This window comes from Corylus avellana, chromosome 11, assembly GCF_965113065.1.
Source record: "Corylus avellana chromosome 11, dhCorAvel1.hap1.2, whole genome shotgun sequence".
Classification (NCBI taxonomy): domain Eukaryota; kingdom Viridiplantae; phylum Streptophyta; class Magnoliopsida; order Fagales; family Betulaceae; genus Corylus; species Corylus avellana.
In genome coordinates this window covers 1,700,660-1,717,248 of record NC_142500.1, presented here as the reverse complement: position 1 = coordinate 1,717,248, position 16,589 = coordinate 1,700,660, and the positions used below count along the sequence as shown (strand labels likewise).

The window sequence follows — 16,589 nt, the reverse complement described above, 5'->3', positions numbered from 1 at the left end:
AAAAAGAAAAAAAAAAAAAAAAAAAAAAAAACAGGGGTTTCGGATTCAAGTACAATGGAGATGTTGAGAGTTGAGTTTTCAGTAATGGCAGTTTTTGCGCTTGTTTTGGCAGTGGTTGCACCTTCCATCCATAGCCAGAGCCTTGTGCCTGAGCCTGTGCCGGCGCCGGCGCCGGCGCCTGGTCCTACTAGTGATGGTCTGTTGACTCTGTTCTGTGTCTTTCTGTTTATGTATTTAAGGAATGTTTATTGGGTTTGCAAAGAAGTCTGATCATGGGGGGATGGTTTTTGATGTTACTTTTGCAGGGGTAGCAATTGACCAAGGAGTTGCCTATGTGCTCATGCTGCTTGCTCTGCTACTTACCTATATTATTCATTGATTCACTCACCTCTTCAAAACAGAGAGACAGAGATGTCAGTCTCATGCTTGAAATGTTCTGTTTCTTGTTTGTATTGCCATTTATGTAAACCCCCATTCTTTCCAATATGAAGATTCTTTTTCCCATCCTTTTCTATAGACATTTTTGTTTGACTGTTTAGTCTATTGGCAATGTGCAAAGGGATAGGGAATAGGATCCTCTCCATACTTAACAGTTTAACTGTCATGATTAAATTTTAGACATACATCTTTTAAAAAATTTAAATAATATAAAATTATGAATACTATTAAATATATCAAGTTTAACTTTTGATTGGTATTCATATCATTATAAACGAAGGGAATCCTTGTCCGCATGGGAAAAGATAATTGGGTCACACTTGAATATGAGTACGGACATGTTCAAGTTGTCAAACAATACAGTCTTGTTGTACTCAATCTCTCCCTCTTTGTGCAATATAACTTATGGTACATCAAATGCAAGTTTAAACCTCCAACCCTCCATCCATGCCACTCTGCCGACGACTTCTTTGGCATCATTTTCCTTTCTTTATTTTTATTTTTTTCCCCTTTCTTCCTTTCTTTCCTTTGTGGTCAACAATAATGCTCTGCTATTGCCCCACCCTTAACCAATAACGTGGTTACCATTTCGATATGAGCGGCATTATCAACAATGTCTATGTATAACTTTATGTCCGCCACTTGAGCGTTGTCCGCATTACCCTTTGTGCATTTTCAAAGGCCACCAAAACTGACAGCATGGAAGTTCTCCAGGGGACAGGACCAAAATTGGCACCATTTCCTTGCCCCCATCCCTCACCCAGGAGGCCCAGAAAACGAAATTTGATCCATATTATTTGCAGCAATGCGCATTGTAACGACCTGATAGTAATCTAATTCAGGCACAACAAAGTTTTCCTTCAAAATGAAATGCAATAGATATAGGTTCTTTCGGTCCTACATTTTCCACTAAGATTTTCATTACCTTTATAACCACTGGGAAAACAAAACCACTACTAACAACCACCCTTCTTTTTCGAGAGTAAAATTTGTCACTAGGCCCCTCCTAAGAACATTCCCAATGGAAGAGCTAAATGTTACTTTTATCTAAAATGACTCTTCAAATGTTTAAAAAACTCTCTACATTGGATTAGCAAAAAAAAAATGTAAAATAGATATTTGATTGGAAGAGTTAAAAAAAAAGCTAAATGTAGCAGCATTTTTCAAGAGAGTCATTTTATTTTTCATTGTTTCTCTCACATGTTATCTCTTTTTCTCAAATATTTTCATACTTTTTCTCTGCATGTTCTTTTTTTCCCAAAATTTTTCTCATTTTTCCTCTCACATGTTATCTTTTTTCCAAAACTGTTCTTTCTTTTAATAATATTTTAATAGAATAGATAGAAATATAGCTAATCGGATGTAGAAACACTTAAAAATGACTTAGCTAAACTAGATAAAAGTAAGTTTTGAGAAACTATTTTACATAAAAAAATATGGCTCCTCCATTGGGAATGCTCTAAGGTTAACCTCGTTAAATTTGTCTAGTTACAAAAAAGAACATTAAATTAAGGGTTAACTATATTTATCTCCTCTAACTACCATTTTTTGTTTTGCAATGTCCTTCAATGTTTCAATTTTTACAATATCCCTTTCTCAATTTATGATTGGAATTGCAATGTCACCATTTTAAGACCAAAAATAACAAAAATATATTCCATAAAATAAAAAAAATGAAAGATATATTAGTCAAAAATTGAAACACTGAGGAGAACATTGCAAATGAGATGGTAGTTAGTGGAGAGTAAATGTCGTTTCCTCTCGAATTAATTAAGCTCGCGATAATTCAACCAAGTCCATTGCGGACAGCAACAATGCAGTACTTTGACTACTTTCTTCATTTTCACCGTATTTGGCTCCAAGATGACTGAAGATTCACTTGGATATATTACATGGGGGAATCATTAAGCTATCAAACAAGGCCTCACAGAACATTTTAAAAACAAAAAAAAATAAAAAAGAAGAGTTGTTTAGAAGCTCGAAAGAGAAGATTTCAAGTTTGAATGGTGACTTGTTTAATTTAATGCCACCTTTATATACATTGTCCGTTTACCAATGGTTCGACATAGAAATCACATAATAACTTGAAGGGGCAGAAATCTCCATCAAACAAACAGTAAGGCCAATTCTTTACATAGCCTCCCATAGTTATACCCAAACAATGCCTGCAAAATTCTGACCAACAAAATCATTATCAGATGCCAAGAGAGCAAAATATTTGAACTGAGCAAAATGTAATTTGTTTTCGATTGTTAAAAAAATCGCCTTTAATTAGTTCTACTTGAAGAAAAAACAGACCACTCAACCCTCATGGATCCAGACTAGACTAAACAACCCGAACATCAATCAACTGAAAATTACATGCACTATGGAATCAACTGCAGATGATAAATTGTCTTACAAGAAAATCCAAAGACGCATTGATAAAATGTATAAATCATATTACAACAAAGAAAAGGCACCTGCTTAAAGTGCCATCTCAGCCTGTAGTGCAGCCAGTTCATCTTCCTCAGCTGTACGCTTTGGAATAGGGCGACGTTGTGGGCCTGCTGGGACCTGCACTGGAGCTGCTGTAGCTGCAGGAGCAGTTGTAGCAGGCTGAAGAAGCTGCTCTTCCAGCTCAGCACCTTCCAGCTCTTCAAGTTCAGCTTCCAATTCATCCTGCAATGAGAAAAACATTTAGACTCTCCTGCAGAGCTTCACAACGCTCAAATAATTGGTAATTCAAAGAGAGAAGAAAATGTCTTTTCTTTTGTTGGAATTGAATAGGACCCAAAAGAAATTGAAAAGGCATCAAGAAAACAATAACCTCATCAAAATCAGCTGCTGCACCAAGTGGAGCTGACAATGCTTCCTGAATCTGTTTCATGTTTTCAGTCTGCTCATTGATCTCATCCATGGTCTTGTCCACGTCATCAATATTCCTGTTAAATGAGAAGATGATTGCAATTATGTCAGCCACAGGACTACTTTGATTACCACACCAAATTTTTATAAGCAGTACATATAGGTATTTATTTAGATGAACCAGGTTGGACACAGCATTCTTAGATTATATTAGGAAGATCTAAATTTCTCCAATGGGGTTGCATGCCCTAATCAAGTGAACTCCATTGGAATAACTATAAATAATTCCAATAATAATCATTTAAGAAAGCTTTGTTGAAGCATTTAAGGGAAAGCAAGCTTCCATTGACGTTTGAGATAAAATCTATGCAGTCAGCTTCTGAGATAAAATGCAAATTGCATATCAGACCACAAAACCAAGCAGTGCAGGGTTGAGGAAGCAGTCCAAAATTGTATAAACAGATAGCAAGTTAGAAAAGAAACTAATGGACCAATGCAGAGAAGACCCTGAACATACGTTGCTTTTTGCATTGCCTTCATTGCAGAAGCTCCAGTTCTCAATGCATCTACAGTCTCAGTCGTTGCTTTTGCACCTTCTAACATGATCATCTGCAACATTTATATACCAACAATTTTAGAGTCATCCCATAGAGCAAACTCAAAATAGAACACTCCCTCCCTCATCTTTCATACTGTCAAAAACTAGTAGATATAATAAACTAACAAGCAGACCTGATCATGGATACGCAACTGGAAATTTCCAAGCTGCTCTATTTGCTGTTCATATAACCTCTTCCTCTTCAAACATTGTATAGCCGCTACATGACCACATGACAAGTTAGAATACCACCAGTTAACAACGTGAATTAGTGAATAATGCTGTGAAACATCTTCAGGTTCAAAATCCAAAATAATAAAGTTCAACCATAGCCTGTCTTGATAGTATCTAACTTGGATGATATCAAGAGGCTTTTATTATTAAGATTCAGAAATCAGACAAACTACAAGAACGGTAAACTTAAATAAGAGAGTCTTACTTCATAGAATATTTTATGCTCCCTCCATAAAGTTTTTTTTTTTTAAAAAAAATAAAATTACATAGGTAGATCAAAGACTCTTATATTTGGCCAATGCCTAGCATCAACGAACCATATCCAACGTGTACAAATTCATAAGCAATACAGTGATTGTAATCATCAGAATACCACCAGTTAACAACGTGAATTAGTGAATAATGCTGTGAAACATCTTCAGGTTCAAAATCCAAAATAATAAAGTTCAACCATAGCCTGTCTTGATAGTATCTAACTTGGATGATATCAAGAGGCATTTATTATTAAGATTCAGAAATCAGACAAACTACAAGAATGGTAAACTTAAATAAGAGAGTCTTACTTCATAGAATATTTTAAGCTCCCTCCATAAAGTTTTTTTTTTTTTTCTAGAAAAAAAAAAAAAAAAAAAAAAAAAATTTACATAGGTAGATCAAAGACTCTCATATTTGGCCAATGCCTAGCATCAACGAACCATATCCAATGTGTACAAATTCATAAGCAATACAGTGATTGTAATCATCAGAAGCAAACATTAAAATATTGGAGACCCTCAATGTGAAGTTCCTCAAGAATTCGATTTTAAGCTAAAGAAACTTGTTCGTTATGCATTTTTTTATTCTAAATAAAATTTCCGTATACCACAAAAATAGGATCTACATAACAAAACCAACAGGAATGTCGTACCCAAAACAAGTAGCTTTAGTGTACCTAACCTTATATAGCAAGGTTATGCAGTAGATATTATAGTTATATCATTGAGAAAGTTAATTCATCACTAGTTACACTAAAAGAACAAACAACTGCAACTTCCATTGCAGCAAATTTAACTGGATTCCTCATACACTAATTCAAGAAAAGAAATTCAACAATAGAAAAGTTACACTTCTCCAAAAAAAAATATGAATGTACTATCCGACCATACCCCTTTTGTTCTTTGCTCTGGTGAACTCCTTGGCCCTTTCAACCTCTGCACCAGCCTTTTTTATAAGTACTTTCTCCTTTTTCTCTAGCATTTCAAGTGTCTATAAAATTCAGGAAGTAAAGAGTTCAAGCAAATTAGTGATCAACGTTATTCAAAATAAATGAATAAATAAATAATTGAATATAATAAGAACAAGAACATTGAAAAGTGCCAATTAGCAAACTGTCCAAAGAATTGATATAATAACACACCACTATAAAGGTTTCTGCTTTATCTATAAATTAGCATATTTCAAAGAATTCAATTTAAAAGCCCATTCACAATAAAGGCTATTTTGAAACTTGTAGAATTGATCACACACTTCGAATACTAAAAAAGACTTCTTCAAAGCACTAAATCTTACATATTCCATACACACGACTTACGAATTCCATTTAACATTTGAGATTGAGCTCAAAATATACTGGGATTCTCTTGTGAAAATTTATACTGCTAATTGCCTACTTAACCATAGCTCTGGTTTCCTCCTCGACAACTATAAATGAATATTTTCAGCAACTTGTTAGTCAATCCTCTAAGTGTTTCTGAGGCGTCTTTTCCGAAATATGTATGTATAATCAACTTCCTCATTTTCTTATAAATAAGTAATTGAATTTCATTAAAAGGCACCGGGCTGGAAGAATACCCTTCCAAATAAGCATATAATGTTTTGCATAGATGTTTTTCTATCCCTGGATTATTCTCATCGATAAATACCTAGCGTACAACAGTAAACCATAATTCGAATTCCGAAATAGAAAACGCAAAGATCAATATGAACATTCAAAATTAGCAAAACACGAACAAATCAAATAACAAAACAAATCGGTGATCGTAATCATACCTCGTTTAATTTGTCCAGCGTGGCTAGAGCATTGGTTTCCTGTTTAGGTTTTCCGAAGAGCCGGGTAAACATGGTCGATTCTCACCGATTAAAGCCCCTCGACCTTCTGCACCATTCAACAAAAACAAAATTAAAAAGGAAATCCTAATTCAAAACCCGATCTTCCATGAGACTTAAAATTTTTTTGTATTTCATATATAATCCAATTAGATATGTACGGACCTGTGAAATTGAGGTTGGAGATCGGCGAGAGAATAATCGAATTGATCGATTATGGTCTTGGATTGGGATCTGTGAATCTATGAGTGTGTGTGTGAGCAAGACCGAGAGATAGATTGGTTTCTTTCGGTTTTCTTAGGCGTGTTGGGTTGGGGATGGGGAGGGAGCTGCTTTGCCTTTTCTTCACGTCGTTGTGGAGTCAGCGGCTTTCCGCGTGGCTCCCAACTGATTGGTATGAAGCGTGGGTATCCTAATTTGCCTTAACCAAAATAGTTACTTATGGAACGTCACTCTATTTACCCATTTCATGGGAAGAAGTGCTAAGTTTAAAATAAATTTTAGTTTAAAGTCTATTTAACTTCTTCAAACTATTATTTCAATGATAATCTACTCTATAAATTATCAATTGCGATAATTTATCTCTCAAACTACCAAAATAATGACAATGTACCCTCAAATTTAAAAAAAAATAACAAAATTACCCTTACTAAAATAGAAAATAAAAATACTAAATTTTAATTTTTTTTCAAATTTTTAAGGGTTTTTTTTTTCTTATTGAAAATTTTATAAGAGTAATTTCGTCATTTTACTAGCATTGAGGGGTACATTGTCATTATTTTGATAGTTTGTGAGTTAAATTGTCATAATTGATAATTTGAGGGGTAGATTGTTATTGTAGTAGTAGTTTGAGGGGGTTAAATGAACTTTACCCTAAATTTAATATTCAAATTTTAAAAAACCTAATTATGTTGTATCACATCAATTTGTAAAAACTTTTTTATTTTTTTTTATTTTTATTTTTTTAAAAAAATAAAAAATAAATAAGTTTTTACAAATTGATGTGATACAACATGATTAAGTTTTTTAAAATTTGAACTTATCTTATATTTAATTATGTTGTGCCACATTAGTTTGTAAAAGTTTTTCTGTAAAATTTATTTTTAAACCTAACATTCCTCTTTCATAAGACGTCACTTTATTAGACGGAAAACCATAAACAGGCAAAATAGCTACTAATGGGTCATTTATATATTTTTTAAATAATAAGTTTTTTTTATCAAACTGACATGAATTCTTTTTTATCGTTTATTTACCTTTTCAAAAAGGTCATTGAACAGTTTTTTAGGTCAATTTTTGACAAAGATTAAAAAAATTGGAAAAAAATAATATATAGGAGGGTATTTTCTCCTTTTAATTAGCATTATGTGGTGTGGTAAATGGAATACCCATTCAAGCATTGAAAAAGGTAAATGCTAATTTTTTTACAATGATTAAAATGATAATATATATATAGGAGCATTTGGAGTATGTGGTGACGTAAAAGAAACACACATCCAAGCATTTAAAAAGGCAAATGAATGGTTTTTTAAGGCCAATTTTCTACAAAGACTTAAACAAGGAAATCATTTATATAAGGCCTTCTTTTCCACTATTACAGCTTTGCACGCTTTCTGATCATGGTATGTGATGCATGCAACAAGGGAAGCAACACATGTAGACACATCTGTTAGCGAAAACGGCACTTCAAACTTATGGTGAAAGCGACACAAGAGAGGAAAAATGAAAAAGGGATTCGAATAAGTGACAATGTGACAATTGCTTCATGAAGTATGGTCCCCAATCGATTGAGCTACTCCCTTGAAAACTTGTATTCTTTTATGATAGTGTAATCGTTAGAGCTAGGCATGGGTCAGGGCGGGTATCGGGTTTTTTTCCACCCGCCCCGGCGGCCCCGCACCATGCAGGTTTAGGATTTTCCAACCCGCCACCCGAGTCCAATGACCAAGATCCGCGCAGGTCGGGTATTTACGGTGTGGGCTAAATATGTGTGGGTTTTGCATGTTTGCGGGTCGGGTCGGGTTGGGTTTATTGGCATTGCATTTTTGTTCAATTTGTTGGGCTAGGTCCAAAAGGCCACACCTATATGGGCTTTTTTAATTATTATTATTTTTGAACCAGAATATGGGCTTTTTGTTGGGTCTAAGCCTAAAAGGCTATACCTATAATGATATTTTGGTTTTTTTTTTTTTGCTTTCAATATTTCATAAAACGATATTTTGGCTTTCATAAAAATATGGTTAACTTTCTTTTTTTATCAAAAATATGAAAAAAAAAAAAAAAAGAGAAAAATTACTTAACACCCATAGTTTATAGTTATATCAAAACAACAATAAACATTCATTACTTCAAACTAAAAGCAACAAAACCCAACAAAATGCAACTTCAAGTAAAATGACTAATCATCCAAAATGAAACTTCATAATTAATGTCTTTTTCACTTTCAAGGGATAAACGGGATAAGAATATTGGCTTAATACTAGGGGGAATGTACTCTACTGAGCAAGATTATAAATGATAAAATTTGCCAATCCATACATTCTTTTAACATATAAAAAATGCACGGGATACTACAATTTTTATTATATAATTTTCTTATAAACTAGTAAGACAATTCATAATTAATGAAATGATTGAGAGCGTATAGGTCACAAGTCAGCTACTAACTAATTAAATTAATTAGTCAAATTTTTTTCTTAATCATTTTATCAATTATGAACCGTTACATCAATTCATAAAATATAGATTGAGAGCGTATAGGTCACAAGTCAGCTACTAACTAATTAAATTAATTAGTCAAATTTTTTTCTTAATCATTTTATCAATTATGAACCGTTACATCAATTCATAAAATATATATATATAGTACCACTGGCTTACACTTATATATGATAATGGTTTGAATTACTGTTAACAGGCGGCCCTATTGAAGGGTGGAGTTTTCCAATCCTATGATGCTTGTCTTTTTTTTTGTTTTTGTTTTTTTCTTTGCTTTCTATTATTGTCATTGGAACTATTTTGAACCCCCACAATTGATGGTTTGGTTCCACAGGGGTCGATGGAACCCACTTGTTCAGACAGAATTACTAAATTTAGCTGTAATTCAGAAAGCCTGATGACTAAAGAGAATTACTGAAGAGCTCGCGATCGGAGCCACTCGATCTGCCTGAACCATATCGCATGATGACTTGATGAGTGACGTTATTTATTTCGATGTTCTTTATAAAAATTATTAAAAATTATAAAAAAAAAAAATAGTGATAATTTGATTGGCGAGTTGGAGGCTACTTGGAGTTGGAGCACAAATATATATAGTTTTTCTGCTCATGTGTAGTATTCTTTTTAGGGGAAATGAATGATTTAACGTTGTTCTCTCACCCGCACATGATGAGGTCACCTTCTTCAGATTTTGTCACTTTTCTGCTGGTACTTGCCAGTTGCCACGCCTGTCCACCCACCATCCCCCAAAACCAAAACAAACAAACACTGCTACTTTAGCTCCATTCACACCAAACACATTGACCAAACCTCCTCATCTTCCAATTCAATCTCAAGTCCCAGATTTTGTTTTGCAGGATTCATGGGTTTCTGCAAATCGGTCTGTTTGATTTTCATTCTCCATGCGTTTCTGCCCCTGCCCATTTTTTCTTCAAGGCCCTCTGTGAGCCCGGAAGAGTTGGCTCAAATCCCAGTGAACTTCCTTGACTTTGCCAAAAAAACAGAGCTGTTTGATTGGATGGTGGGTATTAGGAGGAAGATTCATGAAAACCCAGAACTCGGGTTTGAGGAATTTGAGACCAGTAAGCTTATCAGAGCTGAGCTTGACCAGATGGGCGTCTCCTACAAGCACCCGTTTGCTGAAACCGGTGTTGTTGCCTATATTGGGACCGGTTCACCGCCTTTTGTTGCAATCCGAGCGGATATGGATGCTCTTGCTTTGGAGGTTTGTTTCAAGTTTGGGATTCTTCTTTGATTTTGGCTGGGCTTCTTGTGTTTGACTTTTTATTTATTTATTTATTTTTTATGTGGAAGATTATACTACTTTTTGGTGATATATGTTCAATATGCTTAATGGTATTGGTAATTGCAATGGACCTGTCGAGAGGTAGAAATTGAAAATTCCTGATTGCTTTGATGAATTAAAGTTAAAGAGTGGAAATTATTGGAAAATAATGGGATCTTCGTTGTTATAGGAGAGTGTAGAGTGGGAGCATAAGAGCAAAGTTCCTGGGAAGATGCATGCATGTGGGCATGATGCCCATGTTACCATGGTTCTTGGTGCTGCGAAGATTCTTCAAGAGCATCGCCACGAGTTACAGGTTCCTTGCTTTAGTAACTTGCATATGAATTTACTTGTGCCTTTTTCAGTATTCACTTCAATTTTTTGTCTTTATACGATTGATTTGTCTCTATGTTTCTTAATCATTGATCTTTTGCCTTCAGTCAGCTGCAGATGGTTTTTGAGTGTCCTATTGAGATGGATTTTGTGCATTTGCATAAATAGCAATTGTACATTCAGATGGTTGTTTGAGATAGAAAAATGCAGTTTCATTTACAGAACATTGTGACTATAAACTGTTTCAGTTTAACAGAACATGTAAATTGGCCCCAGTTTAATTCATGTAGTTATTCACTTATTTACTTCACTTCATGCAGATTAATAATTGGGGTTGCCAATACTGGAAAAGGTTGCATCAGATCCCTTAGAAATGATCCCTATTCAGCAGTTTATTGTTGCAAATGATCTTATATTTAGATTTCTAGTTGGACCTCTGTATTTGAGGATAAAACATATATATCAACAACCTTGATAAAGATACTGAGAAAGAGAATCTTTTTGTAGATTTTCATTTATGAGGGAGAGAGAGAGAGATTTGTACATTTCTATGGCTTCAAATATTCACCTTGGCCTCCCTCATCATTGATGTACATGGTAAAAAGTATTAGATTGCTAGAGTACTCATGCTGGTGTACTGGGTTGTCATTCGTACCCCTTTTGGTCTCTTTGTATATGTCTTTTGAAATCTTAGTAGTATAGAGGCAAATTTCTTACTTGTTCCAACAGATTTATGTTCATTACTGCAAATGGAATGTTAGAAATCATCCATAAAATTATCTATTGCCAGGTTTTTACTCTGAAGCAGACTAGCAAGTATAATAGATACCAGCTTTGGCATAAATAGCACAGTTGGATTACTTTCTTTTCTGTCCTCTACTGTACTATGTTAAGCCATTGTAGTGCTAAAGGTGCATAATTGAGTATAACATCAAAATGGTGAAAATGTCACCATACAAGGAGTCAAATTGCTGCTGTCATACATCACTGATTCTGTTTCTTTAGCAGTATTGCACTATTTGTGTTTTCCCCAGACTAAAGTTTTCATTATTATTTCTTCTGTTCTTGAAAGGGAACGGTAGTACTTGTTTTCCAACCGGCCGAGGAGGGAGGTGGAGGAGCAAAGAAAATGTTAGATGATGGAGCACTGGATAATGTTGAAGCCATTTTTGGGCTTCATGTTTCTGCTGCTCACTCTATTGGTGCAGTGGCCTCTAGGTCTGGTCCTCTTTTAGCCGCGAGTGGTTTCTTTGAGGCAGTAATAAGTGGAAAGGGAGGTCATGCAGCCATTCCCCAGCACACAATAGACCCAATCTTAGCAGCTTCCAATGTAATTGTTAGCTTGCAACATCTTGTTTCACGCGAAGCCGATCCCTTGGATTCACAGGTTCTCTCTCTCTCTCTCTCTCACACACACACACACACACACAAATATGCTTGCATGCAGAGGCATACAATGGGGTGGGGTAGGAGCCTTCCAATCAGAATGCAAGTAAAAAGTGCAGCCTTACCGAACCTATTTTATTCCTGCAATGCTATAGTTTTGATACCTGGTATTTGTCTTCTGCAAATTCTTTAAAAAATTCCGTTGGAAAAGTTTGATTCCCCCATGCGTGTCATTATATTTTCAGCATCTGCTATTACTTTCACAAAAATATTGCTTAACTAGGTTACTTCCCATTGACACAACCAGTACCTATATCTACCAACGGCACTCAAGTGAATATATGCCATGTAAAAAGTAAATTGTTGTTGTCCACTTTTTCATAGCAAATGAAGCGAATCTATCTTGTAGCATGTGTGGCATCAGTTTTGAAATTTCAATAGTCAATTTATTTTAATACTTTGCCATAATTTCGTCTTTTAGAATTTCCCTCTTTTTTGCTTCTCAATTTCTATTTTCAGGTAAGATCCCATATAGAATTGACTTTTGCTTTCAAATGTGAAAACTAATTGAAAGATTTCCTTTTTGTTTATTCTTTGCGGTGATCAGTCGTTCTTTGGTGAATTATCAATGCCATTAAGATATGTTCATGACAAGCCTTTGCAGAGTGGCAGCTTAGTTGCTGCCTAAGTACTGTTTAGTTGAACTTTTAAATAAATAAATAAAAAAAACGCATAAACTTGCAGGTGGTTACAGTCTCTAAATTCCAAGGAGGTGGTGCATTCAATGTTATCCCGGATTCCGTCACAATTGGTGGCACTTTCAGGGCATTCTCAAAAGAAAGTTTTATCCAACTTAAAGAAAGAATTGAAGAGGTAAACTTGTTGAATGCTATTGGTTTAGATTCCCGTTATCTTTTGCAATCAATATGCCCTTTTGAATTTTTTTTTTAAATTGCTTGCTTTTCTATTTCCAAGGCGGCGGGGGCGTTTTGGCTAATTTGTTGGAGTCACCGTTCTTGTTTCAATATGCTCCTTACCTTGAATGGATGATTCTCTTAAACAGGTTATAACAAAACAAGCCAGCGTACAAAGGTGCAATGCAACTGTCATCTTCAATGCCAGTGAGAAGCCCTTTTACCCAGTGACTGTAAATGACAAAGATCTGCATGAGCATTTCTGGAAAGTTGCGGGGGACATGCTGGGCACCCAGAACAGGTTAGAAATGCAACCGCTGATGGGATCAGAAGATTTCTCATTTTATGGGGAGGTGATTCCAGGATATTTCTTCTTCCTTGGGATGAAGAATGAGACTCAAGGACGGTTTGAATCAGGGCATTCACCATACTTCAGGGTTAACGAAGATATTCTTCCATATGGAGCAGCTTTACATGCATCATTAGCCACAAGGTACCTCCTGGAAAAGCAATCCAAACCTAATCCACCAAAGGGGAGCTTTCATGATGAACTGTGAACTGCTGAAGAAAGATTGTGAGTGAAAGGCTTTTTTTGATTGATATAAAGCACTGCCACAATTTTGAATTGCATGTAAATCTTGACACTGGAATCTGCAACCCCTGTATATTTAACTTATCAATCATTTAAGACAACCTCTCTCAAGTTCAATGTGCTTAGGTTTTATTTTGTGTGCTTCTCAAGGTTCATACTAGGGGAAAAGTTCATTAGGTGTCTTATGACACTGCTCTCTGAAAAGAGGAACTCCATGCCTGAAGGGAAGCAATTCCTTCTTGGAAATCCTGCATACTAAACTTGGACAGGATTTTATCTATACACCCAACTTGGGATAAGCCTTACATCCTATTTTTCTGATCTCGTCCAAAGATGAAGCTAGTTAAGCAAAGATGACGGAGCTTCGCGCCAAAAAGAAATCTAGAGGTCCAAAAAGCGCTTTTAATGGTTCAAAAAGCCTAAAAATTGTCAAAATACATTTTTGGCAAAAACTTAAAAATGAAGCTTTTGCTCACAAGCTCTTTTTAACTTAAAATCTATATTTATCAAACACAATCCCAAACAGGCTCTAACTTAATAGTCCCCCGCGTTAGGACAAACACCTCTTTTCGGGCAAAGATTATATATATCCTTTTTTTCAGCTTTAGTTGTATCAAACACCAAGAATTGGGGAAAACATTTTCCAAAAAATATTTTACGTCAAAACAAATGGAGGCTTTCAAAATTGTGGCAGTGCTTTATATTGATCAATAAAAGCCTTTCACACACAATCTTTCTTCAGTAGTTCACAGTTCATCATGAAAGTTCCCCTTTGGTGGATTAGGTTTGGGTTGCTTTTCCAGGAGGGTACCTTGATGCATCTAATGCTGCTCCATATGGAAGCACATCTTTGTTAAACCCTAAGTAAGGTGAATGCCTTGATTCAAACCGTCATTGAGTCTCATTCTTCATCCCAATGAAGAAGAAGTATCCTGGAATCACCTCCTCATAATCTGTAACCACATGCAAGTTTATGTGTTTTTTATTTTTTATTTTTTTTGTTTAAAAGTTAAAATAAACAGTTAGGCACCAACTAAGGTGCAGGCAAAGGCATATATTCACTTCATTTGTTATATATGAAAAAGAGTACAACAAGAGTTTACTTTTTAAGTGGCATATATTCATTTGAGTGCGTCAATGGGAAGTAATCTAGTTAGGCAATATTTTTGTGAAACTAATGGCAGATGCTGAAAACATGATGACACGCATGGGGAATCAAACTTTCCAATGAAATTTTTCAGAGAATTTGCAGAAGACAAATACCAGATATCAAAATTATAAAGCATTATTGCAGCCTCTGCATGCAAGCGTATTTGTGTGTGTGAGAGAGAGAAAGAAAGAGAGGAAGTGAGAAAACCTGTAGAACTCTCAGCGGCTGAAGAACTCTAGCAATCTACCATGGGTAAACCACTCAGTTCTCTCACTTAAGATTTATATTCTTTGTGGGTTTTCCAATATCTGATTCAATTTTTGTTCTTTTCGGTGATTTGTGCTCTTTTTATTTGTCTTTAAAAAAAAAATCAGGTAAAGTACATGGATCTCTAGCTCGTGCCGGTAAGGTAAGAGGCCAAACCCCCAAAGTGGCCAAGACAGAGAAGACAAGGAAGAAGCGCATTGGACGCGCTCACAAGCGCATGCAATACAATCGTCGATTCGTCACCGCTGGTATGTTCCTCATATTTTGTAACTTATTGTTGCTTTTGAATTAGGAAATTATTATGTATATTCGAGTTTATTTGATGCTTTTTTTATTTAGGTTTTGCGATGAGAAATGTTTTTTTATATTCTTACATACATCGCTATTGAGTTGGCATCTCCCATGTATACTTAATTAAAAAAAAATAATAATAATAATGGATGGAGCATACCAACTCAACCGGGACGCTAGAATATATCAAACATTTCTCTTTTGCAATAGAGTAATGTTGCTACATTTTTATTTCATAATTATTTCACAATACTGACGTGGCAGTCCCAACTAATCGTTGGATTTTTTTTTTTTTTTTTTACAAAAACTGATCAAATGGTTGATTGAGACTACTACGGCAACATTATAGGATAGTTGTAAGATGAAAACTTGCATGTAGTATTACTCTTTGCAATTACATGGCTATATGATAAGGGTTCAAAATGGGGTCTAAGAAATTTGTGGAACCTTATTTTTTTTGTGGCTATATGATAAGGTTTTTAATGCTACGATTTTGATGGGGAACCTTATTTTTTTGTGGTGATTGTAGTGGTTAAATTTGGCAAGAAGAAGGGACCAAACTCGTCGGAGAAGTGAAGCAATGCTTTCTGAGGATGAGGATCCCTTAGGTTAAAGATTTGCTTGGTTTTTATTTTTATTTTAGGATAAATTTTCATTTTATGTTAAAGACTGATGATTATGTTAGTTGTTGGTGTTAAGTACTGGATTATGATTATGTTGGAGTTATGCTGATAAATTATTGTAAAATGATGAGATTGTTTTATGGGTTTGATGTTTTGAAATTGATTGTGTTTGTCCATGAAATGGGAAAAAAAATTGAGCTCGTAACAGACTGGTTCAATTTTTTGTAGACTACTGAGAAAGCTTCTACCCTTACCCTATGAGTGGAGTTGACCCATTAGATTTCATTATGCCAATCAATGAAAAATAAGGTTCAAGTATCTTCCAAACAGAACACAACTAGCTTTAGGGCATCCTCAATGAAGTATGTTACTCTCTCAAACTTGGTCAAAAACTACTATGAAGAAAGGGCAAAACTTCATTTCTTTTAAATCTTACAGATGAGTTATGGAAGGGGAGAGATAATTGGAAGAGATGGGCAAAATCTCAGAATCATGAGCATGAGTTTGTGATCATGTTCCATTTTTTTTGATAAGTATTTGTGATCATGTTCCATATCAACGATTATTTTTGCAAAAACATCTCGTCTTATTGGTGCCTTGAATCACCTAAAATCATCTAAAAGACATTCCCCTTATCTCCCACTAAAATAAAAGAATGATCAAACCGACGGGTAAGGGTGATAATAAGATTTAACCATTAGTAATAAAGAACAAAAGAAATAATCCATCTATTTCCAATAACACATCCAACAATTCAGCCCCAAATTGTACAACACAATCAAGCTTTTAGGTTTGTCAACCTCATCAGATTAGTTAGTTAAAGCCGTA

At 35.0% G+C, this 16,589-nt stretch overlaps 3 protein-coding genes across 4 annotated transcripts; 2 read left to right on the top strand and 1 right to left on the bottom strand.

Annotated features, from left to right (window-relative positions):
- Positions 1-2,302: 2,302 nt before the first annotated feature.
- SNF7.1 (SNF7 family protein) lies at positions 2,303-6,607 on the bottom strand. 2 transcript variants are annotated; one of them, XM_059575432.2, is made up of 8 exons: positions 6,368-6,607; positions 6,146-6,251; positions 5,263-5,362; positions 4,018-4,103; positions 3,803-3,894; positions 3,248-3,362; positions 2,901-3,099; positions 2,303-2,613 (listed from the first exon to the last, which is right to left on the bottom strand). In XM_059575432.2, the coding sequence occupies exons 2-7, from the start codon at positions 6,215-6,217 to the stop codon at positions 2,905-2,907; spliced, it is 660 nt and encodes a 219-aa protein (XP_059431415.1). In that variant the 5' UTR covers positions 6,218-6,251; positions 6,368-6,607; the 3' UTR covers positions 2,303-2,613; positions 2,901-2,904. The 2 variants fall into 2 exon arrangements, with proteins under 2 accessions (XP_059431415.1, XP_059431416.1); XM_059575433.2 differs by having other exon boundaries at positions 2,303-2,603.
- Positions 6,608-9,589: 2,982 nt separating this feature from the next.
- On the top strand, positions 9,590-13,541 carry LOC132164914 (IAA-amino acid hydrolase ILR1-like 4). Its single transcript, XM_059575431.2, has 5 exons — positions 9,590-10,145; positions 10,396-10,521; positions 11,611-11,925; positions 12,669-12,797; positions 12,988-13,541. Exons 1-5 carry the CDS (start codon positions 9,783-9,785, stop codon positions 13,393-13,395), a joined length of 1,341 nt encoding a protein of 446 aa, XP_059431414.1. The 5' UTR covers positions 9,590-9,782; the 3' UTR covers positions 13,396-13,541.
- A 353-nt stretch (positions 13,542-13,894) lies between these two features.
- On the top strand, positions 13,895-16,192 carry LOC148582976 (small ribosomal subunit protein eS30z/eS30y/eS30x-like). The gene is made up of 3 exons (XM_088511667.1): positions 13,895-14,832; positions 14,955-15,095; positions 15,668-16,192. The coding sequence occupies exons 1-3, from the start codon at positions 14,829-14,831 to the stop codon at positions 15,712-15,714; spliced, it is 192 nt and encodes a 63-aa protein (XP_088367793.1). The 5' UTR covers positions 13,895-14,828; the 3' UTR covers positions 15,715-16,192.
- Positions 16,193-16,589: the final 397 nt, after the last annotated feature.